This window comes from Hydra viridissima, unplaced genomic scaffold (assembly GCF_058129835.1).
Source record: "Hydra viridissima isolate aposymbiotic clone 2 unplaced genomic scaffold, HvirCarnegie_v1 scaffold_7, whole genome shotgun sequence".
Classification (NCBI taxonomy): domain Eukaryota; kingdom Metazoa; phylum Cnidaria; class Hydrozoa; order Anthoathecata; family Hydridae; genus Hydra; species Hydra viridissima.
In genome coordinates, this window is record NW_028324306.1 from 528170 (window position 1) to 555560 (window position 27391).

Genomic DNA, 27391 nt, shown 5'->3' on the forward strand with positions numbered 1-27391 from the left:
TACTTTTACATCCGTTTGTTTGTCAATTAATTTTAAAAAATATATTGCTCTAAAACCTCTAATACACTTCTACAAGATGAGCTGTTGAAAATTAAGTTAACATGTTAAGTAAATGCTAAAAAACGTTGGAGATCGACAGTTTGTAACATTGGCTCAGCTTCTTAAGTCTAGCGCAATGTCTTTTTTGCAGTTGACTCATAAGAAAGCTGGGTAATCGAGTCCAAACCTGTATTTCAACAAGTATTAAGTATGTTTTTTAAGCTTTTTTTGGCTTCAAATTGTTAGAAAGATAGTAAATATTTTGCCGTATAAAGCAAAAAACCCTTTGTATCTAATTTCTTAATTCTGTTTTTCCAAAAAAAGTTTAATAATGCGCAAACAGAGATTCACAAATAACTCTTGTCGAATTAAAAATTCCACAAATAACATTTTTGCCAAAATATAAGTCGAACGAAATGCAGGCAAGTCTATTTCAAAAATAAAACTCAGTTGCAAAGTGTAAACAAAAATAAAAATAAGTATAATAACTAGAAACATCTACTATCTAGAAAAAATGTACATTTATGATTTATTTGAAAATTATCTACCAAACAAACCGTTTAAAAAAAAACAAAGCGAAGAAAAATTCCTTTTAAAACGTTTTTATTAGTTTTAAGTGTGCGAACAAATAGCCATGAAAACGTGCGTTTTTCTTTTGTTTCAACTTCGAAAGAAAAAAAATTGCATACTTTCTAACAGTAAGGTTTTTTTAAGAGAAGAAATAAACGGGAAAAAAAAATCGGTGACTATTTAAATTTAAAATTTCGCTTATATATTCACGAAATAGGTCTGACTTTTTAACAAGTACATTTTATCACAGTGCTGTTAATTCTAGGCTTAACATCAAAAGATACTGGGCCAAGGCCCAATTTGTAATGGTTTATAGGCCCCTTCTAATTCTGTAGATAGCTCCTTTCTAATTTTTTTGGTTGATAGCACTTTCATTAAACATAGTTGGATTATTACGTGATTGCGTTTTATCAGTGAAATACCATTTGCGATGACCTGTGTTTTTTGTAACATCCTTATTAATCTGAAATATTTATTGCTAATCACTTTTTATGGAATATGTGTAGCCCTTCTTACTGTTATGCCCTGGGCAAACAACTTCAATTCCCCCCCCCCCCCTTTTCTCGGCACTTCTCTTAAGAAACACTAAGAAAATAAACTCATCTTTTGTTGAGGCAATTTCGAGAAAATCGACTTTAAAGAATAGTTAATAGAACATTGTATTACGCATACAGATAACAATGTTACTGTAATAACCTCGTTTTTTACCATTATCACTATCTTCGTTTAAATGTCTCTTTACTTGCGTTGTCTCTTGTTTTTTGCTTCGCTGAGACGAATCACGATTGGTTTCTTTTCAATAAGGTCATGAGTTAAGATAAAAGCTTTTTCTGGAGCTATTAACTGAATTTTGTGTGCTGATTGACACCGAAAGAAAAGTGAATTTTTTAATCATTTTTAAAAAAAAATGGTTGTCTCAATCCAGACTTTTTTTGATTATGCGATCTGTTTGCTTTATTCAATGCAACGTAAAACTTCATTTTGAAGCTGGAACAAAGATTTTTTTTTTTTTTTTTTTTTTACATAAGCATATGCTAACAATGAAAACGTATGTGCCTATTAATCTTCACTTGATATAAAACGATAGATTTCTTTAACCTCTTAAAAATGAAGACATCATAGCCCGTTGTAAGAAATGCAAAACATGTTAGCACTCCACATAAATCAATCTATAAAAAAAGTTTGAGCACTTGACAATCCAAATTACACCAATCGCCATACCTTCTACTAGAAACAATTTTTTTGTTATATTTCTGCAAACTTCTAGAGCAATTTAAAAATGGGGGAATATTAGGAAAAAGTAACCCATTATGATGCATTATAAAACAGGAAAAGCATTCGTAGTTAACAACTTTTGATTCTGGGTGCAGATTATATATATTTAGTATAAAAGTGTAGAAAACTCAAATGAAAGATTTGAATAAAATGAGAAACAACTTTATAGTAAATGACAATTCTTCTTTTTTTTGAGGCGCTTGAAGAATATATGGAAAAAAAAGGTAGAGCAATTCTGTAATTATTAATTTGCTTCAGTATAAAAATTCATGTGATGTATGAATGAAAAAAAAAAGCTTAAATATTCACAACATGCTAACATACAGGTGCCAAAGCATGAATTAAATAGTTTAATGCAATCTTCGAAACATTACAACAAAACAATTACAACCTTGAACAGGAGGTCACCTTAATCACTATATTAGTTTCTAGAACAAAGCGCCAACGTATTTCTTTCTCCCTTTTAGTTTCTTAGTCGTTAGCATTAACAAAAGATATAGCTAAGTCTGACAATATATTTAACAATAAATTTGACAATACTTTACGGACAAAAATTGCTATCTTTAATTAATTATCGAATTTAGTGTCCATCAAAAATCCCAGCTTTTAGATCTCCATACTAAAACATAGAAATATTTTGAAAACTCAAATCATCTTCTTCATCAAATGCTTTCACAAACAGTTTCACCAGCTCTAACACAATCTTTAAGTTTTACTCGACACAAACATATGATGTATTCTATCGAAGAAAAGTGCGAGACAATTGAATCACCAGATGGACCCATGTACAAATGCACGAAAAGTAAATCAATCACACTAATAAATTTTAAAAAACGTTTTTGCAAAAACGACCAGAAATTCAATTATAACTACACTGATAAAATGAAAAAAGTTCATTAAATAAGGTTTGCAACAATTCTGTAACTATCTTATGATTTTTACAAACAAGTCAAGACCAGTGACAAACCGTCAAGACAAATGCTAATCAAAAGCTAACTGGTAAAAACTGTTATAGAGAACCATGGCTAAGGGGTCAAAACAAAAAACACTAAGCGAACTTAAAAAAGTTCATATTTTAAAACAACACCTGATACAAGAAACATCTGTGAACCTTAAAAAAAGGTTGAGAATTTTGCACGACTTTTTCAAAAATTTTATGGAAGATTGATAGAAGATTATATGAGAGGTTTAATAGGTGATTTTTTGGGAGGTTTTTTAAATGAGTTTTTTTTGGGAAAAAGAGAAAAGAAGTTTTGAACGAAGAGGCAAAGAAGTAAAGGGATATTTTTCAAAGAGAAAAAGAAAAAATTTTAAAGTGAGAAAATTTAAAGTGAGTTCTAATAGAGATATTTCGGTCACGAGTCATTAAAAGAATAAACTTGAGTTAAATAACTGAGAGTTTTTGTTCAGTGATGCGAAAAGGACCGTTAGTAAGTATAGTTATCATTTATATTTTGATAGAGAAATTATTATATTATTATTAGTTGTATTAAGATTTTGTTTTAAAGCTTTACGTAGGTATTAAGTGTAAGAAGTCTAGAAGTCTACCGTTACACAAACCATATACAAACCATACAAAAACAATACACAAGCCATAAACACCCACACACCCTAACGTAACCAAGCAAAACGAATAAACATTCCAATTGTCTAAATACTTCCACGCATATAAATCTCCGCCCTCACAAATCGACGCCTTTACACATTTATTTTTTCTATCTCCGCTATCTTAGTTAAAAAGAAAATATAGTACTGCTACCTTTAAGTTTAAGCAACTTCTTGCAAGGACTAAAAGATAGTTGTACCATATTTCTCTCCTTCACAAATCCATAAGGACATTGCAGTTATTTTTGTATTAAACTAAGTTTGGTTGCTTATCCAAAATTTGCACTAACTCTTCATCACGTGAATCTATAGAAGGTATATTTTGCACTACGTAGAAGGTTTCTTTCTTTGACACAAGATGCCAAGATTTCAACATATTGTTTGGAAAAACTTAGATTCCTTATTAAATCACTTAGCTGTTCTTGGTTAAATAATACTGGTTGCTAAGAAACACATACGGAATCACCTTCGTTCTCAGTAACTCCAATGCTATGAAATCTTTTTAAATGATGATTAAACAGGGGTATCAGGCAGCTCCTTAAATACAGGAATAATAAAGTTTTAACTGCGAGGTTTAAATTGCTGAGATTTGGGTTTTTGATTTTGCTTTGATTTTGTTTTTTTGATATTATTCCCATGTACACACATTGAACAATGAGGGAGCCTGGACTCGTCTTTATCTCCAAGTTTAATTCCGAAATACGCTAAACAGGCGTTTTCAATGAGTACTATTATTGGTTTTCTGTAGCTTTGTAATTATATTCAAAAAGAGTCCGGGTGATTCCAGCACGATCTGCACGATCTGCACGATCTGCAAGATTTTTAGTAAAACAAAAACATCACGATGTTTTTGTTTTTACTAAAAATAGAAACACGTGTATGAAGAATAACTTTAATTTAAAAAACCTTTAAATAAGCTCTCATTTTTAACCACGTCATATCAGATTGGTTGTATGACAAAAAAAGTTTTTAATATGCAGTTTTATTTCTTTCTGTTATTAAGCCTTATCTCCTTTTATACTTCAAACTTCTTTAAACCTGCGTCATGGATTTTTTTTTCTTTTCATAAAGCCTTGATGTGTGATTTATCTTTTTATAAAGCCTTGATGTGTGAAGTTTACTGTACACCGAAAAAACTGCAACTAATCAAAGAAAATGAATATGAGTTTCTTATTCAGCGTCCCAAAAAATACAAATAAACAGCTTTTAAAAAATACAAATAAACACTTTTAAGTTTAAATATTTTCTTTAAAATTTGACTTTAGAAGTTAAATGGCTCGCAATATGAAAATAAATTTTCTTTTATGTAGATCAGTTAGGTTTGTACCGACAGAACCCAGTGGGCACAGAAACGTTTTGCAAACGTTTAGTAAACGTTTAATGGTCGGTTGAACGTCGAATATATTGATAAAACGTTTTAAAAACGTTTGATAAACGTTTTAATAAGACTTTTTTTTATTACTTTTGCGGGACCAAAGACAAACCTTTAAAAAACGCTTTTTGAAAACTGTAAAACGCCTAACTGCGCATGCGTATTATTAGACAAAATTGAACAACAAAGATAAGCATATAAGCAAAGGTAATTTTTAGCATATAAGCAAAGGTAAGCATATAAGCAAAGTTAATTTTTGAGGTTTCTCACACACACACACACACACGCACACACACACACAGATATATATATATATATATATATATATATATATATATATATATATATATATATATATATATATATATATATATATATATATATATATATATATATATATATATATATATATATATATATATATATTATGTATGTATGTATGTATGTATGTATGTATGTATGTATGTATGTATGTATGTATGTATGTATGTATGTATGTATGTATGTATGTATGTATGTATGTATGTATGTATGTATGTATGTATGTATATACTAATCTGCCATAACTAAAGTTAAACCACCATCCTCAAATATAAGCAATAAGGAAGCAATTGTAGTTACACAGAAATAGTCAAAACCTATTACAAGGTAAGTTTGAATTATAAAAAAAAAATTTTTTTAATTTTTATTTTTAATGTATGTAGCTATTTCTAGGAGGACTGTTCTACTCCAGCTAGAAACAGTTTTACAACCTATGTACAAGTAAAAACACTTTTTTTCCATAATGACATTCATAGGATAATATTTCTATAAAATTATTGAGCAATTACATGTTTTTAGCTAAGTAAAAATTCTTTATTACGCAGTATCAATTATTGAAGATTTAAAATTTAAAAAATGACTGTAAATTTAGTAGACTTTTTAGACTATTTAGATTATAGTAGACTATTTAGTTGACAAAAAATAATCTTCTTTTTTTGCATTTGTTTGAATGTAATGATTTGGCATATCACATTTGTTTGCACATAAGAGAAGCAAGTCCATATATTACAGTATAAAAAGTTGTTGAATATAAATTTGTCAAAAAAAGGGTTAATTGTTATTTTTCTGTTTTTTATTCAACATTTTATTTTGATTAAGTTAAAAAATATTTATGTGTTTTTAATAAGTTAAAGATAATATATTTTTAATTTTTTTTTACAATTTAAAAAAGACTACCTAAAAAGCTGGAATTTAAGACTTTTAAAGTAATAACATTTTTTATTTTTTTCAAAATTAAACTTTTTCAAGTTTTGTAATTAATTATAATTACTTTTGTAAAATTATTAATATAATGTTTAAAGTGTGATTTTTCCCTCAATAAATTACTTTTATAAATGTGTGTATATGTAACACCCTTTACACGAGCAAGTTAAACGAAGTTTATAAAAAATTTATGTAGAATTTTTTGTTGTTACTGTTAAAGTTTCAAAAACAATAAAATATAGTTTGGTGTATAAGTTGATAGGAAATCATTTAAATTGAGCTCCTAATAGGATGCATGAAATATAATGAAAAAAAAAATAGAGTACAGAACATGGATGTTTCCTATGGACACAGGAATGTTTGATGTTTGCCCAAGTAACAATTTTATAATTAAATCCTTAAAAAAACATTTTAAAAACTTCTGAAATGAATAATAATTTTTACTTCACATACAATTTTTGCAGGACCTATAAAAATGGTTTCACAACCCTTATCTTACAAACTGTAATCATGGTATTACACATGTGTACGCTTTACAAGAACATGGAATGCCTTCATATAAATGCTCTACAAGTTTTTTTAATAAAACTTTTTTCAATATAACTGGTGTACACTTTATGATTTTTTATATGGCCATATAAAATTATTTTTATATAATATTATAATATTACTAAAGTAAATTATTATAGTAGAATTATTAATCTATGAATTTGTATTAGGTATTATATAGCTATAATAAAGTACATAGATAACTGCGTAGCCTATATAGTTCTTTTGTGATTGTTGTATTTTGATATAAATGTATATATATATATATACACTCACACTAGAGTGCTATTAGGTGTACTTTTTCTACTTTAACGGTTTTTTTTCGACCGAAAACAACAATTACCATCAAATGTTAAATTTAAATAAAAAAGAAATTAATTTAGAAGATTAGAAACAGTTTAAAAACTATAAGTAAATTGATGCTTATTGTGCACTTATATATATATGTATATATATATATATATATATATATATATATATATATATATATATATATATATATATATATATATATATATATATATATATATATATATATATATATATATATATATATATATATAAGCAGTTTCTTTGTTTTTTTATTGTTTAATGTATGAAATTTTACATTTTTAGTTTTTGTTATACACATTTTATTATAAAAAGTATTTAAATAAAATTATTCAATTTTAACAATTAAGTGCATTTCTATTAATTTCTAATTTTTATATTTTTTACTGTTATAGATATAATGTAATACTAAGATTTTTGTGCATATGTTCTCAGTAATGAGTAGCAAAGAAATAGTTGCAAGAAAACAATCTCAACCAAATTCAAGTTATTTTTAAAGAGCATTTTTTAAAATATAATTAATTTTTTTAAATGAAACTACATATATATATATATATATATATATATATATATATATATATATATATATATATATATATATATATATATATATATGTAGTTTTTCGTGAGACCCTTAAAAAACGTTCAAAAAACGTTTTTAGGAAAACGTCCGGTCACCGTTTCATATGAACGTTCAAAAAACCATTAAAAAACGTTTTCGTGAGACGCCTAGAAAACGTTCAAAAAACGTTTTTAGGAAAACGTCCGGTCACCGTTTCATATAAACGTTCAAAAAACCATTAAAAAACGTTTCACGGGACCTTTAAAAAACGTTTGCAAAACGTTCTTGTGCCCACTGGGAATGTAGATAACTAAAATTTTAAAGCTTTGGTGTACTTAAGCTTCTGAAAAATATATTAAATGGATTTGTTCAGCATTAACGGGCTGATATGATTGAAAAGTAATTATTTTATTGAAAGTATTAAACAAAAAAAAAACTCCCATGGGCAGTAATTGATGTATAGCCCACCAATATAGATTATCAGCATCGAAATACATAATCCAAATATTGTGAATTGAAGCCATCAGTTTTCAAGTATATATCGTGGTAATCACCATGCGTTTAGCACTTGAATACATTCCAAATATTTTGCCCATGTGTGCTTCGCAGAGCTTAATTAAGCTCTGCAAAAGTGCTAATTAAGCACTGAAAACCGAAAAACACGACCACAAAAAGTTGCATGCTATACCGTTATGAGAAATCCATGATAATAATGTTTCAACGAGGAAACTTTTTGAATGAAAAGAAAGAAATGTTTCCAAATGCAAACATGAAAAAAATTTCTTCTTTCGCTATTTGACATTGGCGACCTAAACTCTTTCTTTCTTTCAGAGCACACACACATCTATTTTTATAGATATATAGATATACATGTGTATACTCTTACACACACACACATACACACACCAGGTGTTTCTGCCATCTACACTGCAGCTGTTGTCAGCAGTATTATTTTCGTTAACGAAAACGAAATAAAAGCGAAAATAAAACATTTTCGTTCAACGAAAACGAACTAAAAACGAAGGCATTTTTAAAAAACGGAATCGAAATAAGAAATTAAACTTTATGTAAAAAGACGAAATAAAAACGAAAAAGGTTTTTTTTTATTATTATTAGAAAAGATAGTTTAAGATAATCTTCATACTATTTGGGATACCACATGTAGTACTTACAAATAAGTAAGAAGTCTAAAGTATTATTATCAAAATTTTTTTGCGGTAAATTTTTAGCTAAAAACCTAAGCAAAATATTTCAAAAACATAAGTTAGGCCCAGTGATAATTTCGTTTTATGATTTTAAATCAGCACCTATAACAAAGATGTTATGAAAACTAAAATGTTTGAGCGGTAGATGACAGTTCTAGTAGAAAATAATCTTCTAAACAAAACGTCAGAAAGATCTTCTTTTACGACAATATGATTCGCGAAATTTCTTAAAATTTAAAGAATGTCTATCTCTTTAAAATTGATTTGAAAAAAAACAAAAAAAAACAATGATGTTCCTTGACCATCTCTCATCGTCCGGGCGTTTATTGATCATGAACATGTAGACAATAAATAATTACAGTATAGTTATAAAGTATTGTAACCTGCATAACCGTAATCGTATACTACAAAGAGCGGCTAAATATACAAAAAAATATACAAAATGAATCGCCCTTAAAGACAAGATTAGTTAAAATTTGATGATGAGAGAGCTCAAAAAACTTCATGAGACAGCTCAAAAGTTCATAAAATCTAACTAATCATGAGAATCATGCTGAACTCTATAAACAAAGCTACAAATATAAACATTTTACAAAATTCTCTGTTTTTCAAACAAACAAAAAAAAAAAAAAAAAAACGAACTAAAATCAAAAAAAAAAAAGGTAGTTTTTTTCAACATTTTCACAGGCGAGTCTTAATCTTTCCCTGAGAAAAAAGATCATCTCGAATCATTTCGAATCCTTAAGAAACTGATGAGTAAATCAGTTATTTTATCTCTAAATGATGAGATTCATTAGAGTGACTGAATGACCACATTTGTTGGTTATTTAAATCCTCATCAGACGGTCTGGGGCATAACAGCAGCCTCACCTTTTGTCCAAACAAACCAAAAAGCGTTACATACCCTATGATAATACAGAGAGCGCTAATTATATACTCTCTGAAAAACAATCCCTTATCCTGACTAAGGTAGTAGGTTGGTAGAAATACAGCCCATATTACACATGTGATATATAATGTAACGCCTATAAACTTTGCCTCATTGTAGTTTTTAGGAAAATGTCGTGTTTTAAATGCAAGAATAGTACAAAAAATCATAAAGACAACGCTTAAAGAAAGATTGATTAACATCGACACAGCGCTAGCATCGCCGGTGCACTGAACAGTTATGAATTCTCTTTTCGGTAAGATAATAAAATCAGGTGCAGGAGTTTTTGATGCAAACCACACGCTGGCAAGTAGAATTTGAACACAAACAATCCCAAGGACGACAAAAATCTGTGACTGTGGACTTATTAATGCTGGCCGAGAGACAGACGTTTTTGCATGCACAAAAATTCTGTATATTCGACTAGCCCGAAGGAACAAAGGTGCGTAGCACATTAGAAAAGCCATACCCGGTAGAGCACCTCTAAAAACACATGCTAGCATTGATGGTCGAATAACGTATGCAACAGGGCAGAAAAATAGCATTGCTAAACCGATTAGGATCATGTAACACAAATCCCGTCCAGAGCATCGCACGATGCGATTGCCATTGAAATAAATAAACAAACCAGTAACAAACAAAACTAATCCTAGACCAATCACAATCAGTATAACATAGATAACCAACAGTTTATCAACATTTGCACCAGTTAAAGAAGCGACTATTTCTGGCAACGCTTTACACTTATTAAACTCTACCATTTCTGTTCTGTCGCATGGAATACAAGAGTCATTTACTGAAATACTGTTTGTTGGGCATTTTTGACAATTCCAGCAACACTTTGATTTTAGTAAGTTAATATCTTTAATTCTGATGTAACCCATAGGACAAGGATCACTGCACAGCACTAACGGTACTAAATTATGGCGATCAACGGAATCATTTACGAAAATAAAGTTTGGATGAGCATTTTTAAGAACATCTTCAGGTAGTGTAAACAAACTTGGTCTACGTAACTCCCAACTTGCGCGAAGAATATTCTCATATTTACCATCATTAAATACAAACTGATGAATGTGATACTTTATTGTTCTGTTAATTCTAGGAAATGGAGTTTTAAAATCGTCTAACATACCATCACTGTAAGACATTTTGTTGAGCATGCTGTGAATATGATGAGAATAACTTTTACGATCTAAGGCATTTATTATACAAGTGGTTTTATTTTTCATCCAGTCTCTAGATTCATCACAAACACGCCTAATAAAAAGTTCAAGTGCATCAGCAATAGCATATACAGCATAAATGACGGTATGCACTGGAGTTTGTGGATAATAACCCAATTCTTCAGAAAACTGTTCGTCTCCTATGCAGAAGAAACACCAGTGTAAAATACTTAAGAATATTAAGCTACTTATTTTAAAGCTCACACTAATTAAATCAACAACTAAATGTAAACATCATAAATCTTACCTGTGCATGGCTTCTCTGCTATTTTATTTCCTGGTAGTGTGCAATTGAAAAATGATTCCCAAACCATCTTAAACACTTCATCAGAATCTTTATTTGGTCTCAGATTTAAGTAATATTCTTTAAATCCTGGTATGTGATCATAAGCAATGTCAAGACTCAATGTTCCATTTAGTATGTCTTCTTTTCCTTTGGTGATTTCAACAAAACTAGTACATCCATAAATACAAAATATAGCCAGGTGATTGTGATAACCATGAGTTTTTATAATTGAAAAAATCCCAGATGTATCGTTCTTGTTAGTAAACAAAATAAGTCCTTTTAGACGGTTTTTTTTTTTTTCAGGATCATCTGCAAAAAGTTTCTCAAACGCAACTGCATAATCTGATTTAGAGGCCCCAGATGGTAAGTCAATCTAAAAATACAGTTAGTTTTCAGTTTGACTTAGCAAAATATTTGATTATATAAAAATACTTTGTTTAACTAATATAATTTAAACAATTTAAGCTATTCATACTATTCAATACCCTTTTGTTGCTTTTTTCATACAAAGTTTACAACTTTAACTTATATGAAATTCAATTAAAATAGCTTTCATTTTCACATGGCCTTAAGACAGTTAATGAAGAAAAAATTGCAGTCAATGCTTTATAACCAAGTAAAAATGAACCTGAATAGCAAGGCAGACGCCTATTGCTGATAACTTTGTGATAAAATGTCGTGAGTCATCTTGTCCATCATGACCATAAGAGCTGATCACAACTACATAGTTCCATTTTAATGATTTTAACATATCCAGAGCAACCTGAAGTTTATACAACAAATACATGTTGACATGTGTTTTAAAAAAATACATGTTAACATGTGCAGATAAAATTTTCAGGATGTTAAATGTTTTCAAACAAGGTTATTTTTTTCAGTGTTGTTTTTTTAAACATTTATTGATGTTTATTTAAGAACAATACATGTCACAGACTTGAAGGAATGGATTTTTTAAATAAGGGGTGTGAATTGAAAAATGAAATTTGTCAAGTATGAGAGCTGGAGGAATTGGTGATTAAAAATTAAATCAAGAATAAAGACATGACTAAAGTCTGCATTATCTTTCTTCAAATATTAGAAAAATAGATAAGTGATTAGTAGATATATATTTCTTTAGAAATACAAAAATACAAAAAACATTTTGAAATACCTGAATTCGAAATTTACCAGATGAAACGGTCCTCAACATATTTTCTGCTTTATGATCAATTTCATCAAAATCACTATGTGTTGCGCTGTAACTGATTGCAATTTGACTAAATGTGCCTGTTAATATGCTTGCCAAAAAAGAGGCTTCTGCAGAGTATGGACCAATTAAGAAAGGAATTCTGTCCATAAATGTTTTTAAAATTTTTGTCTGGACATGTGAGTTAGCATTAACATCAAACACTTCGCTAATGGCAAGTTTGTAGCCATGTAAAAAATTTTTTCCATTTGCATTATTAACCTAAAACAATTTAAAAAGTTAAACATTAACTTGAATACTAGTACAAGCAATCTACAAACACCTTAAATGCAAGTTGTTTTGTGAGTTAATTTAATGATGATGCACTAACTGTATAAGTAATATATTGTCACCTGCTGTAGATGGTTCAATTAAATTCAAAACATTTTATGTCATACACTAAACCAAAATTTAATAACACTTTTGAAAATGTAAACCAACCACTTTAATAGCAAATTTCAGTGCTTGATACATCATAAATCCTGACTGCATGTTTAATTCCTCACCATTACTGATAGAAAAGATACCATTAAGATAGAAAGTGCCATTTCCTGTCAAAATACAAAGAAAAAATTATAATTTTAATTCTTTAGCTGATCAATAAGTAACTAAAATTGAAAGATAAAGAACAAAACTGAATGAAAGATGGTTGTTTAAGTAAATTTAATCAATCTTTTGATCTGAAGGAATTTTCTCATCTAAATAGAATAACAATTTTGTACAATTATTATCCTCATGTTATTAGTATGAGATAAAGCTATATTTTGTTTTGTGAGTAATTTTAATGATAATCACTAATTGCTTTAGGTTGATAATGCAAATGGTGCTCATAATTTACAGATTATTTTATAGCCCTAGCTAAGATATTACATAAAAATAACTTTCTATTTTATTAAAAATGTAAAAAACAACTATTATTCAATCTGATAATTTACCTGAACAATGTTCTACCTCTAATAAGAAGTTTTAATGTTGTTTGAAGATATTAATTTTCAAAATAACATAGTGTCTATGTAAAAAATATGAGCAAATATATTTAATAATTTTGTTTAATTAAGTTACAGTTTACTATTTCCATTTACAAGCCATGTATCTAATCAATTACTTTCATACATAGTCAAGCTACATTACATACTTTATAAAAACGTTATAATAAAGCTAATACAATTGTTATAATATACAATATATCAAAAAATTTGCTATTAATTTAAGATACCTTTTACTATATTCCATTTCTGAGTAGAAACTGGATATAAAGATAGGATCACAAACAAGATCAACAACTTTAAAAACTTCATCTTTTCACTAAATATATTTATAATTGCCTATATAGGTAATGTATTATTACATTCAACTTATATACATAAAATTTATGTATGTATGTATGTATGCATGCATGCATGCATGTATGTATGTATGTATGTATTTATGCATACATGTATGCTTGTATATAATTACTTGCATAGATAAATATATACATAATGGTAAGTTCTTTTTTTTAAGTCTGTATTTAAATTTCTTAGATTTTTTGCACATACTATTTATTTGTTTACTAAACTAACTACCATATTATCATAAAACTGTTGAATTTTCTCTAAATATAGCATATTAAACAGGTGGCATAAGTTATTTAATTTTTAATCAATCTAAATTTATCTGGATGAGGAAGCATTGCATTCCAACTTGTAGCTTATTGCTATTAAGAAAAAGAAAATGTTGTTGGAAACAACTACAGGCAGGGATGATGGATATCTGACACTGGTGAGTATCAAAAATTCAAAAAGAGACAAGTGACGAACTGATTAATGATTTAGCTACACAATATACATTTATACTCAAGTACAATGTGGAGGAAGTTGTTAGTTGCTGGAAGTTCTGCCTAAAAATCTTTTAAGAGACAGTTACTAACAAATTTTATAAAGAAGAAGCATCTTTTGTGGGCAAAGGAAACAAAAAGCTGGAGAAAAATACAATGAAGAAAGGTGAGATACAGTGTATAGCTCTTACTTATATACAGTATTTGAAAGTATAACCTATAACTTTAATGGCTATGACGCTAACTAAGTGAAGAATTGACTAGATACTAACCATCAAATTAGTTATTTATCAATTGCAGGTAATATTCTTAGATGAGTCATATTTTGGAGTACAAGGTCAATGATTCCACTTTGTTGCTCTGTTAGCAAGCCAATATGAACTAGAGACATTGAATAGCATGTTAAGCATCCTGAAAAAAACATGCTTCTATACTGCTTACATGACCTGGTAACTCCTTAGATATCAATTCAATTAAGAATATATGGGGAATAGTGAAGAGGAGCCTGCAAAAACTATCCTTCAAAACTGTTTTCAGGACTTAGAAATCTGAAAAGTTTGTGAAACTTTAGATTCCATATCAAAAAGTGTGTAGGTTGCCTTAACAACACAAGAAGGACACATAAAGTACAAGAGTAGAGGAAAAGTTGTTTTTTTTTCTCATATTTCTAACTTTGATGCAATTAATTTGCACAAGACTTACAATTTAAGGTGAAAAACTTCTTTTTGTTTGTATGAAAAAATTGAAACCTGGAGATTTTGATTTTGAACATCAAATAATTTTTAATCATGGAAAAAAAAGGAAAGACAATATTTTCCTTATTCAATTAAATTGTACTCTGATTGCTAAATTCCTTTTTTTAAAATTAGTCTAAATAAGTTGTTGTTCTCACAAAACATGAGCAGGAAATGGATAGACGAGTGCTTTTTTTAAAAAAATAAAATGTTCAATGGAATCAAATTTTTCAAAAAACAAACCTCTTCAAGTTATGCTTGAAGTTGTGTGTGTTTTTCAATATTTTATGATTATCTTTTGATTATTTTTTCTAGTTTGTTTACAGATTTTTATAATTTCTTTTTACAAAATTTTATTTTAATAATTGGGCGATGTTGTAACAATGGATTTAGTTAGAATTATTGAGATTTTTTTTTTAATTAAAAAACTTTAACAACAGCTAACATAATATTTAATAACAGCTAGTGGAAGTACAGAAATTTTAATCAGAACCAAAAATAACTCCATAACTTTCCAGCAGATTATATCCTATATTATACAGTCTATAGTTTCCTACTCAAGATAAGAAAAAAATAATTTTAAGGTGCTAGAGATAGTCATTTGATTTTCGGTGTTAATTCTAGTTTCCCTGTTTCAGAATAAAAGAAAGCCATAATACAATTGTAAAAATGTTTTTTTCTGTTTTGTTTTTGAGTTCAAATTGTCAATGTTTTTATGCTTTGATTCAGCAATAGTGCGTCGAAATTTTAACATTCAATTCCGTTTTGTATCTTTTCTCTGTTACCTTAATGTCTTGGTGAAATTAGTCCCCCTAATTATTGCTAAAATGACCTAAGATTTCTGGAAATGTCTAAACTGTGAAGAAATTGATACTTATTCTTGCACCAGGTCATTGAATCTTTCTTAAAACGCTATTTACAATCAGTTTGCAATTCTTCAATTTTACTTTTTTGAGTAAAAAGAGGCCATGTGACTTATTCTTGAAACTTGAAAAGTTTCAGATCCTTTTTGAATGTAACATCATCTAAAAGCTTTTAAAAACTTTTTGATTGATTCCACTTTAATGAAGATATGTCATTAACATTTTATTTGGTACCAATGATAAAATCTCTTTCTCCAACCATCAAATATTCATTCCCTAACTGGCCATTTTGATTTCAATGGTACTTTGTATCTTTGATATCTCAACAAATGGTAGTAATATAATTTAAGTTCTTATAAGTTAATTTATATAAGTAAATTATAAGTCATTTTATAATATTAGTATTTAATTAGTAGTTAATTACAATATAAGTGTAAATAAATTTATGTAAGTTAAGTTAATATAATTTATATAATTTAAGCTCATACTTACAACTTTGTTTATATTTAAAATGTTTATTTATTTTATTTTTTTTTAACTAAGTTAGTAGTTTTCTTTTAGTGTCATTGAGTGTCTGATGAAAATTGGACAATACATATTTACAATATTCAACAATCCAAGTTAATTGCTTTGTTAACAGTTGGTAACAAACAATTTAAATTTATTATTAATTTTCTCTATTCTAATCTAAATTAATTAATAAATTTAAATCTAAATCAGCAATATAAAGTTGACCACTCAACTTTGAGAGAACATTTTTGTAGAAAACTAGCTCATCCTTTTCATCAAACAATTCTTCATCTCTTTTGCAATAAAGGGATTTTTGTTCTTGGTTGCAGGATGTTTAGACGATTAAAAAATAACAGTCAGTTGCATGTTGATGAGATTTCCTAATAATCATAAGAGTACCAAATTTCATGGGTTTAATTGTTCTAAATGTCCAACGTGTGGTGCAAATGTTGAAGCCAACATTTAAAAATATTTCAAGGGGATCTGGATTTATCTTGATCATCTAGTTTCATTTCAATGTGTGTGTATTAAGCTTTTGTGTTAGAAATTCATTAATAGGTCTTACTATCTATATGCTAAAATTCACCACATAAACAACAAAAGTGGCTAGGTTAGTTACTACATCTTCTCTATGACATTTAATTTTTACTGAAATTAACAAAGCAACATGAATCTATAAATTGAATGAAAATTGGCCAAATGCAAAAAATCAATAAATCAGAAAAAATAGTTAGCGAGTTGACAGTAGATTTCTAAAATCTTTAATTTAATGTAAACAAAATAAAAATTGAAAGCTTCATAACCTAATACTTATTTTAAGTTTTAGTTTTGAGAAAAATAATCCTAAACATAATCTGTTGTAAAAGCTTTTGTAGTTTAATATCTGAAGGAAAACATCACACATTTGATTTAAATATGATAACTTATATTTTGATAATGGACAGAAATTAATGTGTAATCTTTTGTAATAAGCTGTGAGCTTTATTCATTATGCAAAAATGTTTTTGGCCACATGCAATGTCTTCATTTTTTCTTACTTTTGAAATAACCAAGTAATCAAATTTGCATTTGTTATAATCTAATTGTTTTCTTTAAAATATAAACAACTGTTAGTAAAATTATTGTTTTAGACTCTAGGACATCCATGACGTACCATTTTGATGGAAAAAAATACTTGGCTAACCAATAGTATGACATCTTGCTTTACACCAATATGATGACTTACAGGTAATGATATAATAGCTGAGAATAACTACTATATATATTCCTCAAGAAACTATTTTGGCAGGTGGTCATACCAGTGTTCAGGGTCTAGAAATTATATTTTTTTAAATCAACCATGTTCATTTGCTGGGGAATTTTGTTTCAAAAGCTAAAATCAGTTGATAAATATGGTGATTTTCAGTTTCTTTTATTTTTTATGACAATAAACTGAAAACAAATAAGGTATGATTCTGAAAAACTGTGAAAATAGTTTCAAGTTTTATTTTCTAATTATGAAACGTAAATTACCATTTAAGTTTTATTGAAAAATGCAATTCTATCGATGTCTACAGTCTCAATGCTTTTTTATTGGTAGTTTATTTGGTATATTATTAGAAGTTTTTTTACTGCTTCAGTCAAAAACACAGTTATGAATCGACTTTCCATAATTTAGATGGGCTGGATTGTTTTTGTATCTTTTTTCGAATTTAAATAAATACGTTATACGTTGCTATAGTTATACGTTGCTTTACAATACGTTGCTAGCTCAATGAATCATCCAAGTGATGCTTTCTTTCTTTTGAGGTGTGAAACTATTAAAATAAGGCATGTGGCTTAGGAGTGATGTACTGAATGACATAGAGAAGAGCTCGTTAATTTTTTACTCGGGGAAGTTTTGTCTAAAGATACTCCAAAATATCTGGAAACAACAATATTGAATTTCCTGAGTGTTTTAACTTCTAAAACTTGAAGAGCTCTAATTCTTTCAGCCATTTGTTGAAAGACATTAACATTTTGAAAAAAGCTTGTGCCAATTGTTTCCTCCATAATGAGCACCATTTTTGGTTGCTTCTTAATTTGAAAAATTTTGGGTTGATCTTTAGATTGTAGTCAGACTGATTGTATTTGCTGAAATAGATGATTGTTTCAGACGTCAGACGAAGCTCCATCGGGAAATAATGTTAATGACCAATTTTAATCCAGGCATTTTCAGGGAACAGAAGCAAACAGCATTGTTAAATGACTTTTGAAATGATCTTGAGCTTCCTGTGAATCTGACTACACTAACTCAAGAATCTTTTGGTGTTGATTCCAATTGTACTGCTACTCTCCTTTCCTCTCTGAACAACAGAGAGGGCTGAAACATTTTTTGAAGAGAAAGCTTTTCAAACTATGGACAAACGTACGTTAAATATTGTCATTTTGATAATTTGTTGAGTTTTCAATTTTACGTTTGTCAATGGCTGGAAAAAACATAAAGTTTTATGAGAATATAGTGGACCATTCAAATCTCATAGTGATGATATTTTAAAAATTGCTTTATATTTAAAACCTGAATACATCTCACTTTCAAGAAATAAGCTTTTTAAATCTTGAGCACTTATAAAATCAACCCCCCAAATACGGTTTCTTGGAAACGCGTTTTATGCTAGTAGACATTCTTAACACTTTGTCCCGTTATCAATATGTTTTCAAATTGTAACAGATGAATTGTGGTGATTGTAAAATATTATTTTCGTAATTTTTATTTGAACAAAAAGTTATTATTTTTAGGATAAACTCAAAATTGGAATAACGAAAAGAACTCGAAGAACGAAAAATAAAACTGCGGACGACAACACAACCAAATGTTTTGAAACTATTGCTCACTTCTCAGTTAAGGGAAATCCAAGTAAAAGATGTCTGAGTTGTCTTAATGTTAAATATCAATACAAAGATGTCTTAATGTTCAAATATCAACACAAGCTGTTGGAAATGAAAGCAAGCGGTTATCATGGGCATATTTCATGTAGAAAACCCTTGGTCAGTACGACAGATGAAATTTATATAATGTTAAAAATCATAAAAATAACCCGCGATCATTTTTGAATAAAGTAATTTGGTCAGATGAAAGCAAATTAGAGGTATTTCCTTCAAAACGTCGTGCCCAAGCTAGGTACAGCACTTGAGCTAAATATGTAACTCAACATGCCCCAATATTTTTCAAAATTTTATATATTCGATTGTATAAATTATCTTTCAAATTTATATTACTCGAATAAGATTTTTTATTGAAATCGCCTGTAAGCTCTGTAATAACTCAGTATATACTTTTACAAATTGTTATGAACCAGAGAATCATGTGATCACTCTTAACTTTAATCTAATGTGATTGGTTATTTTTCTAAAAAAAGCTAAGAATTAACATCTAAGTCTTTCCTTTGTTATTCATCCTGTTCGTAGTGAAATCTATTCAAATCCTACAGCACTAAAATTGTAAGAATTAAATGAAAATGAAAAAATTGATCTCATGGGCTGCCAGAAAACCTAGACCATAACTTAACTGAACTTGTCACGGATCTTGATTTTCTCAGAATAATAGCAGAACTCCAGACTGAAAAACACCCTAGTTTCATCATTTCTTTATACATAATAGGAGTTGAATGTTGGATTTTTTCTACAAGGATTAATTTTGCTCTAGCATCATGAAGTGATGATAGTGTTTTGCTAACCAAAACTTTTCAAATGAACTCAACTTATTTACAACCTCATCAAAACTAAGCTTCAAAGCCTACTAACCAATAGTTCTTATTGTATGTTTACTCCATATTGTTTCCGCCAGTACAACAGTGTTACGTCTCAAAAATTATCATTTTTAAATGTGTTTGTGAACAATAAGGACATGACCTTTTCCAGTGCAACACTGCAATACATCAGAATAATTTGTCTTTCGTGGCTTTTTAACATGTGTTTAATTATGGCCCTTTGTTTCAAAGACATTCTTTGGGTTTTAAAACTTAAACGGCTTTTTTCACAAAATGTCTAGTTTTTAGATGACAAAACGTTGAACTGGGCAGCGATATGATGGAAACTTACAAAAACATGAAGATTACTTTAAATGAGATAAACCAGCAGATTACAGGGTGCAGTGGCGATTCGCGGACTGTTTCTTAATGGTAGACTTTTAGAGTCAAAAATAGACATTTCTGAGTAATATTTACAAAAAAAAAAAGGTTCGAGATAAATGCCTTACACATCTTAAGATTCCACTGGATCTCCATTTTTTTTCAATGACAGCCTCTAGACGTGGACTGAAGGCCTGACAAGTACAGATGAAGTATTTAATTGACAAAGAGTTTTAAGCTCTTGTAATAGATTGAGAGACCTGAGACTTGAGTTGGGCTTTTTGCTTGCCTCGCTTTCCACAGCAATCCATACTGATTAATCAAGTAGATTCAAATTTGAGCTGGAAGGAAGGTTATACTGTTGAAACACATAGTTCCTATCTGGGAAGGTCTTCTTGAGCCATGCTACCATATGCTTTTTTAAAAGGCTGATATAAATCTCTGTATTCACTTTTTCTTTCTGTTTAATATAGGTAGGTAGACAATTTTCATTATTTGAAGCAACAAAAACTAGCATTATTATTGACTGATGATGGTTTGTATGACATACAGGTGTGGGATCGTCACTTTTTTGATGACCCAGTGATCGATAAATAGCTTCTCATCTGAGAAGATTTTGACCATTGATGGGCTGTAGTTCTTTAAACGATATAGAAACTTTTTTAATCGCTCTAAATCTCATACCTTTGAGTCTTTCTATAAAAAGTTGACTGGTAGGCGAGACAACTCCACTCCAGATATTCTAATCATTTCACTTGAAGAAATACTTGCGTATGTCAAATTAAATTAGTCCGCGAATCGCTTCCTTACCCTCTAAATGGGTTTTAAATTGCACGAGTGGATATTCCAATTTTTATTAAAGAGAAAAAATTCAGATAAAAACTAAAAAATATATATTTTGTTTGCTATCCTTCCTAAAAAGTGAAAGATAAAAATCATCAATTGTAAAAAATTACTTTTTAGATAAGCAGGCATTTTGTTTTTCACTTTCTCCTTGTTTCATTTATTGTTTTTTTGAAGATTGGAAAACAAATAAAAGTAAAAGCTGTCAATGAGCATGTTATTGTTAAGGTTCGTGAGCGTACGTGTATCGTACGTGTATCTTACGCGTATCGTAAGTGTATGTATATTGTGTTTTCGCGAAGAAAATAAAAATTCATAAAATAAAAAAAGAATTTTACAAAAATTAATTGACAAAGAATAATAGTTGATTTATCACGCTCCATATTCTTATTTTCAGTTTTATTTATTATTATCTAGTTTTATTTTCAGTTTTATTTAGTTTTTAGCGCTTTTTTTTTTTTTTTTTTTTGGATAAGAGTTAAAATACAAACTGACAATATAAAAGTTTGTTAAAAAATAAAAAAATTTTATTTTCGTTATCATCTATCTTCATCGATAGATTCTCCACCTAATTCTATCTTCTATTTTTAAAATTGGAAATTTCGTGCTTCTTATAGATATTCCCATAATCGGTGGCAAATCTTGTGCTATCAATTCTTGTGCTATCGATTCTTGTACTATCGATTCTTGTGCTATCGATTCTTGTGCTAGCCGATAATTTTCTTCTTGACTTAAAAAATCCTTTAAATGGTCTGTTGTAGGTGGCTCAGGTAATTTAGGTGACCAGGTCGTTAAATGATTCTTGCATGTATGAAAAGGACCATAATTTTGTTGAAAAATCAAAGTCTTAGCGACAATTCTTAATTCAGTTGAGTTTTCTTGAAGAAGTTGTTCTTCTTCTACTCACTAAATAACAAACTCTTTCTCAAGCAAAATATCAAACTTCATCCATGTTTTCATAGTGATATGCATTTTTTTTTTTTTTAATTAATGCATGCGCCTGGTTGACAGCGCACAACATTCATTTCTTTATCCTAAAAATCGTAAATTTGGTTTATCAGTCCGCAAAATATTTCGCTCTTTTTAATATTCATGTGCACATGCAAGTCATTTTCAATTATAGATTGCCTCAAGGAATTCTTTTTGCTTTTTTGTTTTTTTTTTGTTTGTTTTTTTTTTAAAGTAAAACGCCTCATAATCGGGTTTTTACAGTAAAACGCCTCTTAATCGGATTTTCACTGATATTACTCACATTTAATTCTCACGTCTTTTTTTCAGTTTGCAGATTAATTTTTGTTGTTGCTGTAAACAGTCAATCATGCCGCTGGTTAGAACAATGAAGCCAATCTTTAGTGCTGGTGGTTGAATTCGGTCGACAGTTTTTTTTTGTCTGATAGTTTACCAGTTTGTTTCTTTCTATCGCAAAGCTTACTGGGAGAAAAATTTTGTAAACGATTTTGCGTTCAGTATGTCCTTCTTTGAGTAACGTGCAAATGGTGGTTTTCAATGTTTATTTGCTTTCCCTTTGCATTTCGTAAACTTCAGTTATTACACACAAAAAAATACAAAATAAGTTTTCCTTTTTTAGTTTTTACTCAGTGAATTTCAAAAGAAGAAAAATGTTTTAGAAGAGCTTGGAGTTTTATTTATGAAACTAAAAGACATTTAATGAAATACTAACAATTAATAGTTCAGTCAGAAACTAAATTTTATTTACTGTAAATTGAACTTTATTTTCAAACATTCGATGGTGAAAATATCTCGTTTCTTTTGGATTCACTCCGTACGGTTTCATATGAATTAGCCTAATAGTTTTGGTTTATAAATTTTATATTTTATTTTATAGTTTTTAGATTTTAGCTTTAAAAACACATAAGAACCAATCAAAACATCATCGCAAACCATCAGACAACCAATCGAAGCATACTTTTTTAAAATGATAATAAAATATAAATACAAAAACAAAACAAAGATTCAAATTTTCAGAGGCAACAGGTGCAGCATTTAGATTCTAGGTGTTGTTTTTCCCCCTCTGCTAACTTTAACTTTGATACTCAGTGCTCTTCCAATTTATTACAGTTTAATTAAACACAATATCGAATATAAATGTTCTTTTTCCTCGCAATTGTAAAAAAAGTCGAGAATAACATAAAATATGCTTTGTGGGACATTATATTTCCTTTTTTTTTTTTTTATTGGTGCTATCTTTCTTCCCTTTTTTTTTTTTTATTTTTATTTTTGAGGTTGTTCTTTTTTTTTTTTTCGTTTTTGGAAATTTACTTCAAAATATAAATCATAAAACAGGGGTCTGGTGATGAGGTAGGAATATTTGAGAAAAATCATAGAAAAAGTAGGAATATTTGAGACAAATCGAGGATTTTTTTTCAGTTAATTACTCTTCTTTCATACAATGGTTTGAAAAACACCTTTAGGAAAACTGATTTTTTAGATGTTTATTGCTTCAGGAAAGCTTTTTTAAGAAGAATGAGTTTTGATAGAATATCAGCTAAAAACGTTCACTTTTTTTTCTTATGTCCTTTTTTATGTCATATAGTAACACACAAAATGTAATGTCGTTAAATTTTGTAGTTTTATGTAAAAATGAAAACAAGAAAATTAAAATGCAAGATTAGAACTTCCATAAGATAATCTTCTTCATTTTCAATAGGAAATAACGACCGGGAAGATTTGTACGGCATCAAATTCGAGTTTAAAAGACAACAACAAAAAAATTTTATCTAATGGAGATAAATAAATAAAACAAAAGAAAAAATTACCAGAATTTTATTTCACAAATAAAAACTCCAACGTTTACCTCAACTGTAACATAGTTGGAAAAAAAATCTTAAACGCTATTTTTATTGCGAGTGTACGATTACATGTTCATACGCCGCTGTTGTTTTTTTGAAAATTAATGAAAGGTTTGGAATGAATTGAGTCGATAAGTAGCATAAGGCTTCCATTACATATTAAGATATGTCATTCATGCTGATATTAATATATGCATAGAGTTTTAGAAATAAGCATTGGTTGATGTCATTACTCGATTCCTATACACTGACGTAACGCTTTTTTAGTGTGTGCGTGACGTGAAATCAAAAAACCCTTTTTTTGATTTATTTCCCTGCCCCACTTACCCCTTCCGGTTATAAAATGGAAGCTCGGTGAAATAAAACTCAGGTCTGTTTTTTTTTAAGAGTTTTGTTTTCATTATCTTAAAGCATGTGAAAAATTTTTTATCACTGATTTTAAAATAGTTCATTTAAAGAGCGGTTTTCTATACGAACCTTTTTTTTATCTTACAGATTTCCCGTGTTTTAAAGAGATGTTTCAACAGCAATATTTTTAAAGTCAGGTTCTTTAAATTATTCCCTGTTCCAAGATAATTTTTAGGTAAAAATACCCAAAAAAAAAAAAAAAAAAAAAAAATTCCATCAAGCGTGAAAAAAGTTTTCATTATTTTGAAAATCTACGAGAAAAAAAACTTAAATTATCAACTTGATAAAATTTTAATCAACGCTGCGAAACTTCTTTTGTATATCTTAATATGAGGTTATCCTACATTTGCATCCTATTCTAGTTTTAAAAAAAACATCGATTAAAAATTTGTACGACGATAAGCACCAAAAAATGAAAATGATCAATTGATGTTAAAGAGCCAACAAAGAGTTGTGAAACTTAAAACCTCAAACTTTATGCAATTACTTTGAAATTGTGGGCAACTCGTTTACAATAAAAAGCCGGATGAATACGGTAAAGACAAACAAGCAGATCAATGCCTTTCAATAAACGTTGCGGTTTATCGGAGATTTTGAGTTTTGATTTTATAATTATTATATATTGTAGTTTTAAAATAACATTATTAATATTACTAACAAATCTATTTACATTATCTATTATTTATTTTTTTTAATGCTCTTTTATTAATCACTATTATAATTGCTTTAATAATTTAAAATGCGCGATGGATGCTACGCGTCCATAAATACGCGATGGATGCTACACGTTCATAAATAGCAATACAATACCGAAAAACACGTTGCACTAACTTGATAAGAAAAACTTTAAAAAATGAAAATTGTTTAGCGGCCCAAAAAATCTGAGAAGCGTTTCATTTGTCAATAGCGATAACCAAACCCTTAATTGAAGAAAGCAAAATAGAAAGAAGCTGCACATGACTAAGTGTAAGTTATGCATATACATAATTTACAATAAATCTGATACAAATATTTTTGCTTATTTATAATTACAATGTTTCTTTGATGATTCAGAAACAGCAATTATAATTGAATAAAACATGAGACAAAACAATTGAGACAAACTGATTTTGCAAAACATGAAACACGCTGCGCTACCCTCGCAACCCCCCCTTCCCCACTACACACCTTATTTTTTTAAAAAAGTTTGGTATATAAAAAAGTAAACAAAATTCGAAAGAAATATCAAACAATTATTTACCTGCTTCGTTATTCTCTTTTCTTTCCCGCACCGTCTTTAAATTTTTACGCTAAAATTTCTTCATAAAAAATGTTTTACTCCGCTTTTCGTTTCTGCAACAAAAAACCGTTTTATAAAATTTCTTCGTAAATATCGAAGAGTGCAGTAAATGCGTCCCTAAAAGTAATCTTCTGACCTTTGGTGAAGAGTTATTAAATTATAAAAAGATGTCAAGAAGCATTTTTTTTTTTTTTTGCACTGGTATTATCTTTTTAATGTCGAGATTTTTAACGCAATATCTTGAATAAAGAAATTAAAGTTGAAATATTTTAAATTAATTTTGAAATTGTTCGTATGTGAAATAAAATGTTTGCATATTTATTTGCTAACCAAGTGGATCATGCACACGGATAAATGTTGTTTCGGCACAAATCTTTTTACGGGTACTCAAAAAAATGTTCTCAGCTTAAACTTTAGTTTGAAAAGAACGCGGACCGGTTGTATTTGCTTTAATATTTCTCAACGAACCTGAAAAATTCAAACATCTGAAATATTTGGTTTAAAATGTTTCTTCATTTCATAAATAAAATTAAAAACCTAAACTTCACCAGAAGACACAACTTTGTCAAACTTCTATTTATGAATTTTAAAATCAACAAATACAAGCCACACCTGGCATCATGCGCATAAGTTTCTGTTCCATAACTTAATTATTTAACACTGAGTTGAAATTATTTTAAATTATTCGAAAGTATGTGAAGTTATTTAAAATTCTTCACCATAAATTTTTGAGATTCTGAGCAAATTTGAAATGTAAAGCTTGAGACTCATTTGCTAATTATAAGAAAATTTCAGAATATAAAAATCTGTGTAATCGAATGACATTGTAAAAAAATAATAAAAATAAAGAATAAAAATGAAGAAAACATAAAATTTTGTTAAAAATTCGACTAATTCGTGCACAAGTCTGCAAAACGGCATTATATTATATATGATAATGATAATGATAATAATAATAATAATAATAATAATAATAATAATAATAATAATAATAATAATAATAATAATAATAATAATAATAATAATAATAATAATAATAATAATAATAATAATAATAATAATAATAATAATAATAATAATAGTAATAATAATAATAATAATAATAGTAATAATAATAATAATAGTAATAATAATAATAATAATAATAATAATAATAATAATAATAATAATAATAATAATAATAATAATAATAATAGTAATAATAATAATAATAGTAATAATAATAATAATAATAATAATAATAATAATAATAATAATAATAATAATAATAATAATAATAATAATAATATTAATAATAATAATAATAGTAATAATAATAATAGTAATAATAATAATAATAATAATAATAATAATTATAATAATAATAATATTAATAATAATAATAATAGTAATAATAATAATAGTAATAATAATAATAATAAGAATAATAATAAGAAGAATAATAATAATAATAATAATAATAATAATAATAATAATAATAATAATAGTAGTAGTAGTAGTAATAAAAATAATAATAATAGTAATAATGCGTTAGATGTATTTTGGACCCAACTTTAAAAGAGGGGTACGGTTACCAATAAAATATACTTTAAGAGCTTGTTAAATTATAAAGTTGTTCAACAA

The 27391-nt window shown here is 28.1% G+C and overlaps 1 protein-coding gene and 1 long non-coding RNA gene across 9 annotated transcripts; one reads left to right on the forward strand and one right to left on the reverse strand.

The window, feature by feature from the left end:
- Positions 1–3193: 3193 nt before the first annotated feature.
- Positions 3194–19441, forward strand: LOC149885501 (uncharacterized). 6 transcript variants are annotated; one of them, XR_016453977.1, is made up of 4 exons: positions 3194–3314; positions 11496–11555; positions 17471–17567; positions 19098–19441. It is a non-coding gene; the product is annotated as an uncharacterized LOC149885501 (long non-coding RNA). The 6 variants fall into 6 exon arrangements; XR_016453973.1 differs by lacking the exon at positions 3194–3314 and adding an exon at positions 10392–10530; XR_016453975.1 differs by lacking the exon at positions 3194–3314 and adding an exon at positions 10708–10822.
- LOC145183911 (metabotropic glutamate receptor 3-like) lies at positions 9046–26365 on the reverse strand. Of its 3 annotated transcripts, none has more exons than XM_090092498.1 (7): positions 25730–26365; positions 13634–13722; positions 12859–12968; positions 12343–12639; positions 11821–11955; positions 11154–11565; positions 9046–11046 (listed from the first exon to the last, which is right to left on the reverse strand). In XM_090092498.1, exons 2-7 carry the CDS (start codon positions 13713–13715, stop codon positions 9518–9520), a joined length of 2565 nt encoding a protein of 854 aa, XP_089948624.1. In that variant the 5' UTR covers positions 13716–13722; positions 25730–26365; the 3' UTR covers positions 9046–9517. The 3 variants fall into 3 exon arrangements, with proteins under 3 accessions (XP_089948624.1, XP_089948622.1, XP_089948623.1); XM_090092496.1 differs by lacking the exon at positions 25730–26365 and adding an exon at positions 24087–24206; XM_090092497.1 differs by lacking the exon at positions 25730–26365 and adding an exon at positions 24049–24191.
- Positions 26366–27391: the final 1026 nt, after the last annotated feature.

Bases quoted from the DNA above. Each gene is read 5' to 3' on its own strand.
- LOC145183911 (XM_090092496.1), bottom strand. The intron at 12,640-12,858 runs GTTGGTTTACAT...AAATTGTTTTAG, and splicing joins TGAAATTTGCTATTAAAGTG to GTTAATAATGCAAATGGAAA. The intron at 11,566-11,820 runs GTTCATTTTTAC...CTGTATTTTTAG, and splicing joins GCGTCTGCCTTGCTATTCAG to ATTGACTTACCATCTGGGGC.